The sequence below is a fragment of the Pelophylax lessonae genome (assembly GCF_965119305.1).
Source record: "Pelophylax lessonae genome assembly, chromosome: 1".
In the NCBI taxonomy this organism is placed as follows: Eukaryota; Metazoa; Chordata; class Amphibia; order Anura; family Ranidae; genus Pelophylax; species Pelophylax lessonae.
In genome coordinates, this window is record NC_138768.1 from 432,629,317 (window position 1) to 432,648,591 (window position 19,275).

Below are 19,275 nucleotides of genomic sequence, written 5' to 3' on the forward strand. Positions count from 1 at the left end.
ATGTGCAATAAATAGTTAAATGAATTAATATACTAATATGCCAGTGAAAAAATATAGGTGGTGTATTCCCAAATTTAAAATTGTAATCTAATATAATATGATTAAAAACGTGTTTAAAAAATGGATACAATAAATAAATATACAAAGAAAACTGTGTGCCAGTGAAAGAGATTAAGATGATAATGGTGATCGCACAATTAAAACGATATAGTAATCCAATATAAGAGTAAACAGTCCATTTAGTGCTGAATAAAAAATATGTGATATTCCCCAAAAGGTGACAAACAGTCTTAAAGGTGCTGTAAGGTGCAATATCCTCTTATCCAGTGATTTTGATTTTGTGTGGGGGCTCTTGGGAGGATGGATGGCTGCCAACAGGAAGGCAAGCGCTTCTTCCATGCATATCATCACGGATTGAGGAAAAGGGAGGCCCCACTATCCAGGTGAAAGTGACACCTTCCCCCCAAGAGCCCCCACACATCAAAATCACTGGATAAGAGGGTATTGCACCAAGGCTCTTTACCCCTGTAGGGGTACATATCTCTGGTGAGTGCGGGAGAAATTGGAGGGATGCACCTGTTTTCCTCACCCATCACCCAGCACTTGGATCACCTGGAATATCACCAATTGATTGAGAATTTTTTTTCACCTTACAGCACCTTTAAGACTGTTTGTCACCTTTTGGGGAATATCACATATTTTTTATTCAGCACTAAATGGACTGTTTACTTCTATATTGGATTACTATATCGTTTTAATTGTGCGATCACCATTATCATCTTAATCTCTTTCACTGGCACACAGTTTTCTTTGTATATTTATTTATTGTATCCATTTTTTAAACACGTTTTTAATCATATTATATTAGATTACAATTTTAAACTTGGGAATACACCACCTATATTTTTTCACTGGCATATTAGTATATTAATTCATTTAACTATTTATTGCACATCACACCTTGAGCACAAAGTTGGGGAGATTGCTCCCTAAACCTGTTTTTCACTCTTTCATACACGTATACTCCACGCCTTGGATTGCATGTTATCATTTAAGCCAGCTCAATAGCACTTTACCTTGTGACCATTAGACCAATTTTTTTACACCACCTGTACATAACTAGGCAGCGCCACCTTACCTCACTTTTTCCCACATATATTGATATAGTCTTTGGACTATATTTTGAGGTTGGCTGCAGCCCACTCTCTTGTCCATAAGCGCGGAATTCTTTCTACCCTCTATTTACATATATTACTATAATGTTAATAACTAACATTATATAATCTTCTTTGGGAATTACTGTAAGTAGGAATATGGTCCCTAGCAAACTTATTCCACTCAGTTTGTTCCACTATTTCTTTTGAGTTTGACATACCTACTTTAACATCTTATTATATGCTGGCCCAGGGGCGGACTGACCATTCGGGGATTAGGGCACTGCCCGAGGGCCCAGGGTCAGTAGGGGGCCCCATGAGAGGCTACATACTAGAGAAAGAAGCCAGGAACTTCCATGCAGATAATGCTGTGGTAGATATTTAAATGCCCACTCTATGTGGCTGAGCTGCAATTTGTAGGTGGGGCTTTGTGTGGCTTGAGTGTGGACACAGGGGGCCCCATGATCTCTTATTGCCCAGGGCCCCATGAGTTGTCAGTCCACCCCTGTGCTGGCCTGACCTTTTGGGGTGTCTCTTTGAGGAGTGGAGAGTGAGACCAGTGATCCAGTGGTGCAGTCCAAGCCTGCTACCAGTAAGTAGGTAGAATGTAGCAGGGCTTAATGGGTAGTGGAGGATTTTTTTCCCCCTACTCCTCCCCCACACCAGCACTTAACCCCTAAAATATCACTTTAAACCCCCCCTAACATTAAACCAAACTCCAAGAGGATCAGCTTAACCTAACCCATCCAGTGAACGCTATTATCAGCGTTGGCATTATTGTACTGTAAATTTCAGAAATTTTCAATTGTTTTCTTAGATTTTTTGTGATTTGCTTTTCTTTAACTTCCTTTATAAGGAAAAGTTTTCTCTTTACCCAAAGTAATTTTTTTTTTCTATTAGATTCTCCCAATGTATAACAATGTTTGGGGGGGATTTACAGTGGTTCCAAACAACCACATTCATGTAATTGTAAATGAGCACCTTGTAAAGCAACCCATTCACTTTAAAATAGAAATGAAAGGCAAAAACATTTGTGTGTGTATAAATATATACTTTTTTATAAGTGATCACATTCCCTGTGTTCTCATCTGCATCAGAGCTGGGGATGGAGAAGCTACAGCACATTGAACTTCCCAGTAAAAGGCTGCACGGGGGGGGGGGGGGGCATGTCAGGACCAGTCTGATCATTGGAGGAGAGCAGGCTGAGTTCCCAGCACAGCTAGAGAACTGACCACGGTTTGTTCTCCTGCATAGTGTGGTCAGTTTGTAGTAGGAAAGCAGAGGGAGCACCAGGGAAGCAATACATAGAGAACAGGATATTTTTTCATACAAATACATAGGCACATATCAGGAATATGACATCCTAAGTTTACATACTCTTTAAAACTTGTCTATAAAGGACACCTGTGAAGATGCATATTCATATAAAACCATGAAATGATTTTGTAAATAGCAGTCAGGTGTGAACATTGACTAGCAAAAGACATTTTCATCATAATAAATTATGTCACATTCATACCTATGTAAAGTATGCTTTACATAGTCACGGAAAGGTCCTTTATTTACACTGCTGAGGATATACACTGTATACATTATATATTGTATATTGAAGATGGTGAGCATTTATCTAAAGCAGTTTGTAGCAATGAGTTTTTTTTTTTCAATCTAGTAGCATTGATTTCTTCAGAAGATTGCTTTGTATAATTTCTGTGTAAAAGAATGCCAAATTGCATTTATTACCCACAACTGGGACTAATGCACATTGGATACAGGCTGATCATTCATTTAAACATCTGCCATCATAGACAGTTTTCATGTACAGTAGTCATTTTTTTTTTCTGCATTATGTATTCCCTGTAAAATATATGCAGTTTTCTTTATCAAAACAAAAAAAAAAAAAAAAAAAGAAAATAAAAGAAATACTTATGGCCATGTTTTGCTGAAATCCTAGCTGAAATCCTAACAATGACGACCGTCCAGAGCAGAGCAGACTAGAGCACTGTAAGTGTGTCTATTACAGGCCTAAGGCATCCGCTCAGGCCACTATCCTTCCAGAGCACTGTGTGTGCATTACAGGCCTTCTCACCACTGGTATCCAGGGCACTGTACATTACAGGCCATCCCTAAGACCTGAGACCACCATGCAGAACTGTGCAGCATTACAGGCCTCCTCTGACCACTGACCACTAACCACCAGCATCCAGAGCACTGTGCATTACAGGCCATCCTTCAGACCTGAGACCACCATCCAGCACTGTGCATCATTACAGGCCACCACTGACTACTGACCATTGTGACCAGTAACCACAGACATCCAGAGCACTGTGCATTACAGGCCATCCCTCAGACCTGAGACCACCATCCAGCACTGTGCAGCATTACAGGCCTCCTCTGACCACTGACCACTGTGACCACTAACCACTGGCATCCAGAGCACTGTGCATTACAGGCCATCCCTCAGACCTGAGACCACCATCCAGCACTGTGCAGCATTACAAGCCTCCTCTGACCCCTGACCACTGTGACCACTAACCACTGGCATCCAGAGCACTGTGCATTACAGGCCATCCCTCAGACCTGAGACCACCATCCAGCACTGTGCAGCATTACAGGCCACCACTTTCCTCTGTGACCAGTAGCCACCTACACCCAGAGCACTGTGCATTACAGGATATCCCTCAGACCTGAGACCACTATCCAGCACTGTGCAGCATTACAGGCCTCTCAGAGTCAGGCCACCATCCCAGAGCACAGTGCATTACAGGGTTCCCCTCAGACCCCCTTCCAGAGTGCTGTGCAGCATTACAGGCCTCCTCAGACCCCCATGCACAGCACTGCGTAGCATTACAGCCAATGTCCAGAGCACTGTGCAGCATTATAGGCCTCTTCAGACCACTGTATAGAGCACTGTGTGCATTACAGGCCTCCTCAGACCACCATCAAGAGCACTGTGTGCAATGCATTACAGCTCCTTGCTTCAGACTATAACTAGAGCACTGTGTGCATTACATGCCTCCTCAGACCACCATCCAGAGAACTGTGCAGCATTACAGGCCTCCTCAGCAGACCACTGTCCAGAGAACTGTGCAGCATTACAGACCTCTTCAGACCACCGTCCAGAGCACTGTGCAGCATTACAGGCCTCCTCAGACTCAGTTCATTGTGGCTAAATCTGTATCTGTGTGTTTGTTCAAACCTTAATAACATAAATAACACCATGATATTTGATTTTTTACTCCAGGAGTTTTTAATGAGTTTGGAAATTCTATAGAAATGATTAAATATTGCATTACAATTTAACTAAAAATATTAGATTTTAGTTGACTAAAATTATTTTATTCAACTAAAATGACTAAAGAGATTTTAGTCAACTAAAATAGGACTAAAACTAAAACAAATGCAGATGACTAAATGAGACTAAAACTAAAATGGCATTTTAGCGAAAGACTATGACTAAAACTAAAACAATTGCAAATGACTAAAATGGGACTAAAACTAAAATGGCATTTTAGTCAAAAGACTATAACTAAAACTAAATCAAAATTTGATGCCAAAATTAACACTGCCTGCCACTAATCGCTACTGTAGTAATGAAAAATCGTCTGCTGAAAAATCTTCGGAAATGAATGCTTCCAGTGTGTCAAATTTCTTCGGGGACACTTTGAGGATTTGTTTTAGTGACAGTCACTCTTAATACAAACTTCCCTTATTGCCAGCTTTAACATATCACCTTCTAAAGCCACTCGTAGCTTAAACAGAGCCTCCTTTTTTCTGCCTCCAGAGGTTAAATGGAGCAGTGGGAGAGAAAAGTGAGCATGTGCAGCTGAGGAGGGGGACATTGAGGGTACGTTCACATTGGAGACAGGTTTGAAATCATGTAAGTTCAACATGATTTCAAACCCGCATTGCGAGTTTGAGGGCGATTTGAAAGACACCTGTACAGCTTCACTGTACAGATTGAAATCGCCCTTGATGTCGCCAAAAGTAGTGTAGGAACTATTTTTGGAAATTTGGACTTTACATTGCAGCACCGATTCGGACGGTGCCATTGCTGGCAATAGTCTGCTATTTGGCATGCGATTTGACATTGGAATTCCTATTGTTCATAGGAATGTCTATCGAGGAACAGATTGTGCCTAAAAAGGGTATCCACAGGGTCTCAGGGTGGTGAAAAGCCTATTGCCAACCACTGTGTATTTAACTGGCAAGTGTTTACTACTGCTTGCTCCTGTGAGGTGCTCTGCAAAATGAATTTTGTAATTTACTTTACTCTATGAATTTGAATTACAAATGCGCTCAGAGTTAGGCGGCCCAAGAGTTAAAGGGCCCCAATGCTGACAGGACACGAACTAATCCTCCTCTGGCATGTGGCACATGTCAGATTGCCATTGATTTGTACAGGCAGAGGCATAACTAAAACCTTTAGGGCCCGGTGCAAGAGACAATGAAGGCCTCTGCCCCCTTTCCATCAGTCCGGGGGCGTTTTTACCTGAACCCTATGCCCTTCCAACTAATCCACAGCAGAACCCTTTCACATATTCCTCCATCTTGGCCCCCCCAGGGTGGCAGTATTTTAGGGGCTGGTCACAAGTGCGACCTTTGCGACCCTGGTAGTTCCACCACTACATATACACTCATACAAACAGATATGAAAACACACACATCTGTGTAAGTAAACTTTTACGCTTAGTGCAAATGTTCAAAATATGGAAAATAAAAATAAAATAATGTATAGAGAAGCAGGGGGAGGGTCATTATTGCATCCCCTGTGACCCCCTGTAGCTACGCCAGTGTGTACAGGCTTCATGGCTGCAGCTGATTGAATCTACAGATTCATTCTGTTTCTTGCAGGCATCATGGCTCTAATTGGCTGTGTAAATTAGGCCTAGTGTGAAGTTATTCATTCTCTAATCCCCAAAGATCACAACAAAGGCTCTGCAGTTGGGTTTCAGTCAGTTTCTAATAGCTTAGAAACATCCACTAGCTCTTCACATTTTTGGTCTGGCAGTCTACTAAGATGTTGTGCACTGCAAAAATTAACTTCTTCACAATGCTTATAGATACAGAGGTGAATGTGGCCTTGTTTTAAAGTTATTGTTGAGTGCACAAGGTTTTAGAGAAAAAAAAAAACACCCATCTTAAAATATAGCAAGGTAAATATAATAATTTTGCTGATTTAGGATATTAAATGTACCTCTGCTCTCTGCAGCATTCTCCTATGAGTTTAGAGTGGGGAGACCTTGACAACCTGGGTTTACAGAAAGTAGGTGAACTATTTCTGTGTGTCATTCAACCTCCAAGAGAACTAGTGCCAAATCCCTCAGAAGGTGAGCTTGATGGGGGACAGTGCCAGAGAAGAGATCAGTATTGCAGCTAAAGCTGGGTTTTTTATTTTTAAAAAGGTGATGAGGACTAACTTTTTCTTTGTTCATCTTGTGCCCTAAGCTGGACTTGGGCTTTAACCATTTGAGCTCCCAAAGCTTTTACCCTCATCATGACCAGGTCATTTTTTTTTTTTTTTTGCTATATGGCACTGTACTACTTTAATTAGCAATTATGCGGTCATGCAACGCTGTACCCTATTTACATTTTTATTATTTTTTTTCACACAAATAGAGCTTTCTTTTGATCACCACTGTGTTTTTTATTTTTTGCAATATAAACGAAAAAAGACCGACATTTTTGAAATAATAGTTTTCTACATTCTGTTATAAAACATATTCAAGTCATATTTTTCCCCCATAGTAACACTGCACTACTCTTGGGGGTTGATCCGGGATTTTTTTTATGCTGTTACAATGATGATCTTAGTAACAGCAATGCTTGAATTGTCATGAATGAGTTTCATTCATAACAGCTGTGATTACTAGTGATTTGTGATTGGCTACACATGATTTAGGGTGCTGTGATTGGCCCAGGTATCATGTGATAGCTGTGGGTCAATCACAGCTCCCTGGTATAGGAAGCAGAGCTGTTATAAATGAGAATAATTGACTAACTAATAATACCTAATAATAATTTAGTCTCAAAATATCAACCTAATCGCTCTCTTTGTTCCTCTCAAAACCTCCTGCTCTCTAGCTCCCTCGTTACCTTCTCCCATGCTCGCCTCCAGGGCTTTCCCAGAGTCTCGTCAATCCTATGGAACTCCTTACCCCAATCTGTCCAATTATCTCCTACTCTATTGGCTTTTAGACAATCCCTAAAAACCCTCCTCTTCAGAGAAGCCTATCCTACCCACACCTAACAACTATACTTCCATTTTCTCCATCAGCTTATCCCCCACAATTATTGCCTTTGTTTCACTTGACCTTCCCTTCTAGATTGTAAGCTCTAACGAGCAGGGCCCTCTAATTCCTCCTGTATTGAATTGTATTGTAACTGTATTGTCTTCCCTCACATTGTAAAGCGCTGCGCAAACTGTTGGCGCTATATAAATCCTGTATTATTATAATAATAATAATAACAGCTTCCTTGACATTGTGATCATGTGATCGCTTTTAGCAGCCCGGTCCTAGGAAGGTCTGGTCCAGTGGGTGCCACAGTGGGTATGCAGTGCTCTCTTATCCTAGAGCAGGCACAATCACGTGTAGGTGATTGTGCCTGCACGTGCCGCCTGGTCGCAGTAAAATTACTGTGGACAATTGGCAAGTGGTTAATTTTACAAATACACATTTAATACAGAGAGCATCAAGTGACAGAGAATTCACAGGGCATTATGCTTTTTTAACTCCAAAGTCTGTATACTGGCATGCAAAATGGCACTCAGATGGGGAAAGGAGTGGATGAGTCATTCTCTGTCTCTTTAAAGAGAATTTCAGTCTACACCGAAGTTTTCCTAAAAATGCTCATTCCTAACACTTATGTTAATTAACCTCTAGTTTTAGCCCACTCCAATCTGCTCACATGACCCTGCTCCCCTGTGTCAGCCAGTACTGGCTGCAGGTGAGAAGAGGGAGCGCCAGCAAAATAGGAGCCTAGGGATGACATCACCAATCCCAGGTATTCCAGCCTTTGTTGACCATTCTCTCCTCTCCCCAGCAACTGCTGCTGGCTGACACAGGGGAGATAATTTGGCACGACTGAAGCAGCCTGAAAATAGGTAGGTATATACAGTGCCGGGTCATCTGGTGCCCAGGACGATGGTGCCAAACAGCGCCCCCCCAGCAGGGGGGAGGTGGGGTTAATAATGATGCACACAGCGCGCCTCACCAAAACATGTTACATATACATTTAATAGCGGTACACATGCTATCTCAAATGAAATATGGGGAAATTACCCTGCATCAGTGTAAGAAAAATATGCTCCCATTGCTGGTGTCACTGGAAGGAAAAATGTCTGTGTCCGTTATGACACTAGTTGGAAAATGGTTCCAACATTAGTGGTGTGAATCTAGAGTTCCCCTTCTTTTTTACATAAGGGTCCCACGTGCCCCCCCCTCCCACAGAGTTCCTGAATTACAGCAGAGCCCTCCCACTTTTAATAAGGTCCCCAAATCCCCCCTCCTTACATCAGGATCACTAAAGTCCTCCCCCCTGAAATCAGTATCCCCAGAGTCCCCCCTTCTTACATAAGAGTCCCCAGTGTCACTATCTCTTACATTAGGGTTCCCAGAGCCCCCTCCTTAAATCAGGGTCCCCAGAGTCCTCCCGCTTACATCAGAGTTTCCAAATACACCCCCCCTTATATCAGGGCCCCCCTTTAATTAGGATTCCTAAAGTCCCCCCCCCCCCTTACATCAGACTCTCCTCCTTGAATTAGGGTCCCCAAAGTCCCCCCTTACATCAGGGTACCCATTGTCACCCCTAACATGAGAGTCCCCCTCTGTCTTACACAAGGGTCACAAGCTTCTCCCCCTAACATCAGGGTCCCCCCATATCACTAGGGTCCCCAAAGTTCCTCTTCCTCTCTTACATCAGGGCCTCCAGAGTCCCACTAAATCAAGTTCCCCAGAGTGCCCCTTCCTTACATCAAGGTCCCCAGTGTCACCCCCGCTCCTTCATTAGGGTCCTCTTCCTTATATCATATTCCCCACCTCACATCAGGATCCCCAAAGTCTCCCCCCCTTCCCTTACACCAGGGTTTCCAGATTCCCCACCGACATCAGAGACCCAAAAGTCACCCTCCCTTCAAATCAAGGTCCCCAGAGATCCCACTTACATTACTGTAGCAGGCAGCTACAGGGCAGACAAATGAAAGCTGGGGCAATAGGACCCGGCAGGTCTGCAGGAGGAAGCTCCATCCATTCTCCTGCTCCTTTGATCGTCAGAGCCTGGAGGCGGGGCAAGCATGTGATTGGTTGCTTGGATGACTGTAGTCCAAGCAGCCAATCACTAGTACTGACAGGCAATGAATGGTGGCGGTGGGCGGAGAGTGGCATATTTACACTGATTGCTGTGCAGCCTGTAGTGATGCTGAGGCTGATCAGCGTGGTCACGGCAGCAGGGAGGGACACTACCTAGCATTTGTGCAGGACACACGGGGCGGAGGGAACACCCACCTGATGCGATGAAGAGTTTTGTGCATATAAAGTGCAGCTGGAAATCTGGCGCCCCCCCTCCAACGGCAAAAGACTCCACCCTGGGCAAGTGCCTCTCCCAGCCCCCCCTTGTACCGGCCCTGGGTATGTACATTTTTCATACAGAGGTTAGTTGGCATAGGTGTTAGGAGGGGAGAGGTAGCATTTTTAAATTAGTTAGATGTAGCTTGGAATTCCACTTTTAGGTGCGAGATGTAAATTAGAATTTTTAGTTACTGAGCTTAGTACACAGTTTTCTTTAACAGATGAGGATACAGTACAAATAGTCAGGTAAACATATGAAAATGAGCCTGCACCTCTACATATTGTCTGGAAATGTAAAAATAAAATATTTATTTGTAAAGTTTCATATTTACCTGACTTAACCACTTTAGCCCCGCCTAACGTAGATTTACTGCGGCACTCTGCCGCTTACAGGCAAAGCGTCGTAGACCTACGTCGCTCGCCCACGAGACTGTAGGGGGCCCCCGCTCGTTCCCTGGGGAGCCAGCACGTGTGACTGGCGGCTCCGATGGCCGCCGGCCACTCGCGATCTCCCGCAGGAGAGGGAGAAAGAGAGATGGCTGATTTAAACACAGCCATCTTTCATTCTCCCTGAAGTAAGCACAGAGGCTATGCGATACTGCTATATAGGATCGCATGTCTCTGTGGTTACTTCATTAGCCACGCCCCCTGGCAGTTGGACTCACGCCCCTAGGGTCACACTTAACCCCTTGATCACCAATAAAGTTAACTCCTTCCCTGCCAGTGTCATTTTTACAGTAACAGTGCATATTTATAGCACTGATTCCTGTAGTATTGTCACTGATACCCTCAAAAGTGTCGAAAATGTCAGTTAGGGGGTCTGATCTGTGCGCCGCAATGTCACAGTCCCGTAGATCGCCGCCATTACTAGTTAAAAAAAACAATAAAAACAACATAAATCTTTCCCTTGGTTAACGTAATAACTTTTGCGCAAACCAATCAAAATACGCTTATTGCGATTTTTTTCCCCAAAATATGTAGCAGAAAACAAATTGGCCTAAAATGTTAAGAAATTTAGATTTTTACATTCTCTCTTTTTGAGAATTTCATATAAAAAAATTTTGAAAAATATTGTTATTTTTTCAAAATTGTCGCTCTTTTTTTGTTTATAGCACAAAAAGTAAAAATCACACAGGTGATCAAATACCACCAAAATAAAGCTCTGTTTGAGGGAAAAAAAGGACATCAATTTCATTTGGGTACAGCGTCGCAGGACCGTGCAATTGTCCGTTAAAGTCATGCCATGCAGAATCGCAAAACAGGGCCTGGTCATTGAGCAGCCAAATCTTCCGGGGCTAAAGTGGTTAAAAAAAATTAAGCAAAATTATTTTAAATGCTCTTAAAATAATAAATAAAGAAAACAAATACAATCATGCTTTGTTTCCTTATTATAATATTTTGTGTTCATTCCCTCTAGTGAAGGAAGAAAGTATTTTTTGTATACTAAAGGCAGTTACAAGGAAACAAATCAGGCTTTAGCATGTGACTTTCTCATGGTCTGAGCTGGGTTACGTGGGATCACATTGTTGTATTATTTGACATAAGACCAAAGGCTATCACCTGACTGTCTAGAGTCTTCCCAGCTAGTGACAATGTATATGGATAGCAATGATAAAAACTTCTATTTTCTTCCTTGTTCTTGCTTAACGTCCTTATCTAAAATACTATAAAGAATCATCATAAAAGATAGATATGGTATGAATTTATATGCAAAGAGTCATATATAAAAAAAATATATCATTTCATTTGCATTCATACAGTAAAATGTTTTCCTTGTTTATAGATCTATTGCAGATATTAGTTTAGCTGCAATTTTTTACATGTATGTAAAATAAAATAACAAAGCCTAATAGCACCATTAGCTGACAGCTATTTGCAGAAACTCTCACCCCAGTGACACTTGTATTCCATGGGAGATATTAGTTATGACCAGCACCTGATTTCTATAGCTAATATAGCTCATTGTATTTGTTCCGCCCCCTAACCACCTCTGAGCACCGACCCTAGGTTCCACCCCCTGCCCAGCTCCCAGTAAGGCCCCCATTTAGAGAGTACAGAGCCAAGTATCATCTTGTAGTGCTAGGTAGTTTTTATAGAATTCGGTAATCACAAGAAAAGCAATAAAATAGATCCCCTGTGGCCAGCAGCAGTAACCCCCCCCCCCCCAGCAACAATAAACCCATAACAGCAACAACAGATCCCTCAGCAGCCAGCATCAACAGACTCTCCAGCAGCCAGCAACAGTAGACCCCTATCTAAACAACTAAACAATAAATCCCTTCCAGCAACAATTCTCAACACCCCCCCCCCCCCCCCCCCGGTGACAAAATATCCTCCACCAGCAACAAAAGGTGGCCCAGCAGCCAGCATCAGTAGACCCTTCATCACAACCCAGCACTCCTTGCCATTGTATACATTCAATGCTGGAGGTGCCAGAACTGGGTTCCCCTGTGTTCCTGCTGAAAAAAAGCCCTGCATGTATATACAGTAAGTATAGAAAATAATCACCACCGTTTATAATAATCAATTTTGTTGCTTTGCAGCCTAAAATGAATACAGTTACAGTTTTGGTTGTATCCAGCTGTATAATTTCTCAGTGCAACTTATAACACCCAAGTAAAATATATTTAAGCAACATGTCAGATTTCTTTTTTTTTATATAAAAAAACAGAATCACAGAGTTGAAAACAGGGTCACCCCCTTGTAACAGTATTTTGTTGAGCCATCTTTTGCTTTAATTACAGCCTTTAGTCTGTTGGGATATGTCTCTACTAACTTTGAATATCTAGACTTCACAATATTTGCCGACTCTTCTTTTCAGAACTGCCCAAGTTCAGTTAAATTTGATGGTGGTCGTTTGTGGGCTGCAGTCATCAAATCATTCCACAGATTTTCAATGGGGTTTAAGTCTGGGCTCTGACTAGGCCATCCAAGGACATTCACCTTTTTTCTCCTTCAATCACTGTGTGGTCATTTTTGCTGTGTACTTTGGGCCATTGTCATGTTGTAAGGTAAACCTTCTTCCCATTGACAACTTTCTGGCAGAGGGCAGCAGATGGAATGACTTGAAAACTGCAGTCCACAACGGTCACCATCACATTTAACTGAAAGTGAGCAGTTCTGCAAAGAAGTCTGGGCAAATATTTCAAAGTCCACGGTAGATGTGCAACGTTAGTAGAGACATATCTCAATGAACTACAGGCTGTAATTAAAGCAAATGATTGTTCAACAAAATACTGACATACAGTGGTGATCTTTTTTCCAACTCAGTGATTGTTTTTTATTTTTATTATTTTTATTATTTTTTCTGACATATTGGTGTTATATCTTTCTTTTGTATGTTATAGGTTGCACTAGTAAAAACTGTGTCTGTCTTCATTTAAGGCTGCAAAGCAACAAAATGTGATTATTTTAAAAGGGGGTGATTCTGTTCTATACCCACTGTATACACACGTAAGTGGACATGCAGAACCAAATACCCACCCCAGTGATGTCATTAGTGACATAATCCAACCTCAAAAAACCCTTTGATGCTACGCTCAAAAACAGTACTGTATACAGAGAAACATTCCATGTAAACAACCACATTTTTTTGGTACTGCATCTTCACTTATATACTATATACAGTATATAGTATTGCATTGCGAGTTGTCATTATGTCGCCTTGAGGAAGGGACCCTGTGAAGCTCCGAGACGTTGGCTTATTTGACTAATGAGACACTGCACTAATAAATGGGTATATATGTTTGCAATGAAGTGCTGGGGATGTCCCATCGTTTTACTGTAAAAAGGGCCAGGCTGCCATCCTGTTTTCCAATGCAGTGCAGCTGGGCCATCAGTGTTGTCCCTACATTTTTTTGGTAGACTAATAATCAATGCACTTACATTTTATTCTCTTTGAATCCATATAATTATGACAAAGCTGACAGAATAGGGTCACAGTTTGACAGAAGACAAACTGCCTCTTTCAGGCCCCCAAGCCTCAATGTGTCATGTGGCGCTATAACATCTGATCTTATTAGTGTGATACTAAGGCTTGGCTATCAACTGGTGAAGTATACATCAGGAATCCAGAAGACAGGGCAGGAAGTATAAGATAACTACCCCACACTTTCTCCTATGAGGATTACTTGGCCTGTTTGACCCATTTACTGTAAGGTACCTATCTTACATTACAATGGTTAGTGCCTGAGATACCTATCAGCAGATGAGGACAATGTCATATGAAGAACAGATGGCCTACTCCTAGGCAGATATTAATTATGAAAAATATACTGTTTGTATTATCTAGATTGATACTAATTAATTTCTGTTTTTACTCCTTTTCAGATGAAAACACACACATGCATAGTTTTGGCAGAGATTAAAGGTGAGAATATTACGTATGATGTTGCATTAAACAACTACATGAGATTCAGGAAATGGTGTTTCTAAATAGTTTATTTCTAATGTACACAAGGTATAGGGCCCGATTCATATCTCTGCATTGCAGTCCCTATGAATAAGTCATTTATGACGAAACGCGTCATAAAGGCCAGTTTTTCCTGTCTGTAATCGCTTTGTTTATTACATGCTGATTACCTGCAGATGTCTGTAAGTATTTTTACCATTGGAATACATTTTATTTGAAGCAGTTTTACACTATATATGTGTACTTTGGCTTATTTTGATATATCGGTGTCCTGCCGGGAGACCAAGTCATCATAATCCAGGAGTATATGGATCTATTTCGATCGACTATCCCTCACGATCGAGCCACTTTCTCCTATGAGGATTACTTGGCCTGTTTGACCTATTTACTGTAAGGTACCTGGGTCCATATTCTCTGGTGAGCGCATATGCCTTCTTTGTTGGTACTGGGTTCTTTCTCACTGACAATTCTGGATATCTGAACACTTCAGCTTCACTTTTTGGTTTTCCAGTATTTTCTCACCATGTTATGTGAACTATGGACTCACTTTTTGTGATACGTATACACTGTTTTTTTGTCTTACTTTCACAGTTATATGCACCATTCCTTTATTGCAGATGTATTAAGCGCTGCACTTTTTATATGTGATGTATGCATGTGTTGTGATGCCATCTATTCTGAATGATACCCAACTGTATGAAGGGGAAAGACCTGCATTGCAAAACACCGCAATACACAGTGTGCACTACCACAGGTTGTGGTGTTCTGTGTCAGGAAAATGAGTCAATTCCAGTTTTTAGTGTACTGGGATTCATTGGCAGCCCATTAGAAATAGCTGCCTTAATGCAACATATGGTATCATACTTCATAAGACGTGTTTACATGTGTGTAATAGCACAAACAAATGGCCACTGCCCTCACCTATAAGCGGCCTTTGCAGCAAGGAGCACATGGAAGGGCAACACATGCCAAACAAAACCAAAGAAATTCCAAGCTCAACATACCAACCACCCTGCAACCAATTGAATTATCCTGGCAAACAGTATGCTTTAAAAACAGGGGCTTAGTTTGCACACATTTGCAAATACATGCATAAGCTACAGAGCTCCGTCGAGGCACCCCAGTATTTTCCCCTGTTTTTAAGGCATACTGTTAGAAAAGATAATTTAATTGGCTGCAGGCAGGTCAGTAAGAATTTCTTTGGTTTTGTTTTGCATGCGTTGCCCTTCCATGTGCTCCTTGCTGCAAAGGCCAGTTGTAGGTGGGGGCAGTGGCCATTTGTTTGTACTGTTGGAATACTGGTGAGGGGCTGCACTGGACACCTTTGCTGCCAATGTGCTGGGTGTCCAGTGCACCCCTGCGCCTTTAAGGAGGGGTGGGCTTCCTCCAGGCTCACCTGCCCTCTGCCTATCTATTATAATTACTTGTGCTTCCATTGTGGAGGCTCTCAAAATTTAGAGTTAGGACTACATTATTGGGGTGCCTTGACAGAGCTCTGTAGCTTTCGCACGTATTTGCAAATGTGTGCAAAGTAAACCCCTGTTTTTAACACATGCTGTTAGACAGGAGGATAATTTGGTTATTTATCAGTTCTATGGATAAGTGATCTAAAAAATGTATAAAAAAACCCATCCGCCAATGCGCCACAGAAAATAAATCAATATAGAAATAAGTGAGAAAAATCAAGTGGGAAAAAACTATTATGGTGTTGCTGCCATTTTCAATAATAAACATCTCAAACTATCACCTACACAGATCACTCCAGGTAAACAGCAGTGCTAAAGTGCAAAATTAAATATACAAACATTTTTTTTTTTATACACCAAAAATTGGACAGTGCATACACACAAACACTGATCATGAGGATGAATACATAATAAAAATGTGATATGTGACTTTGTGCTTGAGTCATATATCACATTGTTATTGTGTATTAATCCTTATTACCAGTGTTTGTGTTTGTGTTCATAGCATGCACTGTCCAATTTTTGGTGTATTCACCATTAGGCAGCCGGGAAGCCGATCCACGGGGCCAGCGGCCGCGACTGCCGCGGGCCACCTGTGATCACTCCCCGGGGAGAGAGGAGGACGGTCTGCTATTGTAAACACAGCAGACCGTTGTTCTCTCTGGAATGAACACAGAGCGCCTGTGATTCTCCTATTTAGGATCACAGGTCTCTGTGCTGATTCCACAAGTCCCTCCCCCATACAGTTAGGAAACACTCCCTTAGGCTCACACTTAACCCTTTGAATGCCCCTGTGTTAATGCCTTCCCTGTCAGTGTCAATATTACAGTAACAGTGCATATTTTTAGCACTGATTATTGTAGTAATGTCACTGGTCCTCCAAAAAGTGTATAAAATTTCAGTTAGGGGGTCCGATCTGTCACAGTTCCGCTAAAAATCGCAGATCACCGCCATTACTAGTAAAAAAAAAAAGACATAAATCGTTTCCCTAGTTTGTAGACGCGATAACTTTTGCGCAAACCAATCAAAATATGCTAATTTGGATTTTTCTTTACCAAAAACATGTAGCAGAATACAAATTGGCCTAAAATGATGAAAACATTTGATTTTTTCATTTTTTTTATTGGGAATATTATATAGCAGAAAGTGAAAAATATTGTTTTCTTTTTTCAGAATTGTCACTCTTTTTTTGTTTATAGCGCAAAAAATAAAAAATCGCACAGGTGATCAAATACCACCAAAAGAAAGCTCTGTTTGTGGGGAAAAAAAGGACGTCAATTTCATTTTGGCACAGCATCGCACGACCGTGCAATTGTCAGTTAAATTCACGCAGTGCTGAATCGCAAAGTAGGCCCTGGTCAGGAAGGGGGTAAAATCTTCCGGGGCTTGAGTGGTTAAGGGGGCAAATCCTTCCAGTCCAGAAGTGGTTAATATTGCACATTTTTTGCACAAGTGTTTACTCTGTTCCTAGCCACTCACATAGATCAAACAAACATTTCCAACAGTTTAAAAATGCTAATTTTTGCCCTCTAGGCATGCCTTACATGCCCAAATATTTTGGCTGACTGCCACGTGAGGTTATTAGTGAAGCCACCCTATTGGAAAGCCTTCCCTCCAAATCTTGTTCTGTCTTGACATCCTTCTGGGAAGCTGGCACACTTTTCAATGGTCCTATGAAAAATTCCCACAATCCCACAGGCACATTTTTAATAACTCTTCAGTCATGTTTTTATTCCCAGCAAAAAATTCACGTACCATCTGCTTTTCCCTAAATGGATATTAGTAGCTCAATGCTATCAAACATTTTAAGGACAAATTAATAAGCTGCAGCTTCATTCAACTACTTGGGTGGTTGTTTTCAAGTTCCAATAAAATAGACTAGACATTTTATCCAAAGATGTATTCATAATTATTTATTAATACAATAAAGTTCAACTCAGTCCATATACAGCAGTATAGTTGTACTAACTGTGCAAGAAATGATAACAGAATTTTGCTACGTGACAACATATCCAGCAAATTATTCCTCCAAAATGGCTCACTGGTTTATGTTATGAGTTCCATATTAGAGCAGGAAAATATTCCTCTGACATTATTTGACAGCAATAGAGACAAGTGCTTAGAATGACTGTTTATGTTGTTATTTTCTGCTGTGAATAATTGAAAAGGTAAACAGAGTCAGAGATTAATTCTTGCCAGCAGCCTCTATAGAGTTCAAACTCTAGCAAACAAGCATGCATTATTCATCCAATAAAGTGGTAATGCTGATCGCGGATATATAATTACAGCTGTATCCCAGAGTGCCTCCATTGTAAAATTAAGTGGATAATGGTGTTCGATTCAGTGGAACTTATCAAACTCTCGGATGAATCCTGAGACGCATAAAACAATGGTTACATGTCACTTTTTTGTGCCAAGTGCTGCAGGATGTCTGTTCCTGATCATATAAACAGTTCTGGCTCAGTAGGCTGGAAGATTTATTCTTCAGTCACTTTAGAGCATATAATCGTCCGAATGTCCTTTTCATGATCTAGTTATAAAACAATTTCCCACAATAGTTTTATTGTAACTTTATATCTATCTTCCTTCCTACTGACATCACTGTATATCTTTTGAATTCTGAACTGATTCCTCATGTATCCTTTGCACAACAAGAAGTAATGATGTTAATAATGGACCTAGTACCAGAGAAATCAATGCATGAGCCTTGAGGCTTAAAGCGGAGTTCCGGGCACAAAAACATTTTTTCAATGAAAATACCCCCGGGACAGTCAGGGCTAGTACATTCCACAATGGCTAGCCTCTGATCTGTCCCGGTTCGCACTTACCTGCAAGTAGAAATACTCAATTTTAAAATTTCTTCTCCAGCGTTGCCATCTCTGATGTGGGCAGCTGAAGCCAGCACGTCCTCTTCTGCGTCCTCTTCCGTGTCTTCTTCTCCCAGAATGTGCCTGCACCGGCCCCTCTCGTCACTTCCGGTGCGGCGCCGCATTCCTCCACAGCTTCTGGGCATGCCCAGTAGCTGTTTAGCAGGGAATACGGCGTCGCACCGGAAGTGACGAGCGGGGCCGGTGCCATCGCATTGATTCCTGGGAGCGATGACGTTCAGCTCCCAGGAATCATTGCAAAGCGGAAGTGACGGCGCGGGCCACGGCCGCCGAGGGAGGAAGTGGAAGAAAGGTCAGTATATCTTTCTACAATAACAAGGTAAGTAAAAAAAAAAAAAATCCTAACTATCCATTTCTGTTTCAGGTGAGTAAAAGCAAGTGGATGGCCACAAAATCGATTATGTTGATTTTGTGGCCGGAACTCCGCTTTAAGGAAAGATTTGGGAAGCAGAAGATTCCAGAGCATGGTTTTAAGTGTCAGTATCCTTTGGCGCAGGAAGATCAGTCTTCTCTACCAAGGATCACGATACAGGAAAGATGAATATTGTACAGGACCCCAGGGATGAGTCCTGGAAAGTAGATATACTATATTGTCAAAAGTATTGGAACACCTGCCTTTACACACATATGAACTTCAATGGCATCCCAGTCTTAGTCCGTAGGGTTCAATATTGAGTTGGCCAATCCTTTGCGGCTATAACATCTTTAGCTTTTCCGGGAAGGCTGTCCACAAGGTTCAGAAATGTGTCTATGGGAATGTTTGACCATTCTTCCAGAAGCGTATTTGTGAGG

The 19,275-nt window shown here is 41.6% G+C and overlaps 1 protein-coding gene across 2 annotated transcripts in view; it reads left to right on the forward strand.

The window, feature by feature from the left end:
• SUSD1 (sushi domain containing 1) overlaps positions 1-19,275 on the forward strand; it is a 265,066-nt gene that overhangs the window by 232,219 nt on the left and 13,572 nt on the right. For both annotated transcript variants that reach the window (XM_082259187.1, XM_082259188.1), the window contains exon 21: positions 14,048-14,087. In XM_082259187.1, coding sequence (XP_082115313.1) covers positions 14,048-14,087 — 40 coding nt within the window. The remainder of the gene's footprint in view (positions 1-14,047; positions 14,088-19,275) is intronic.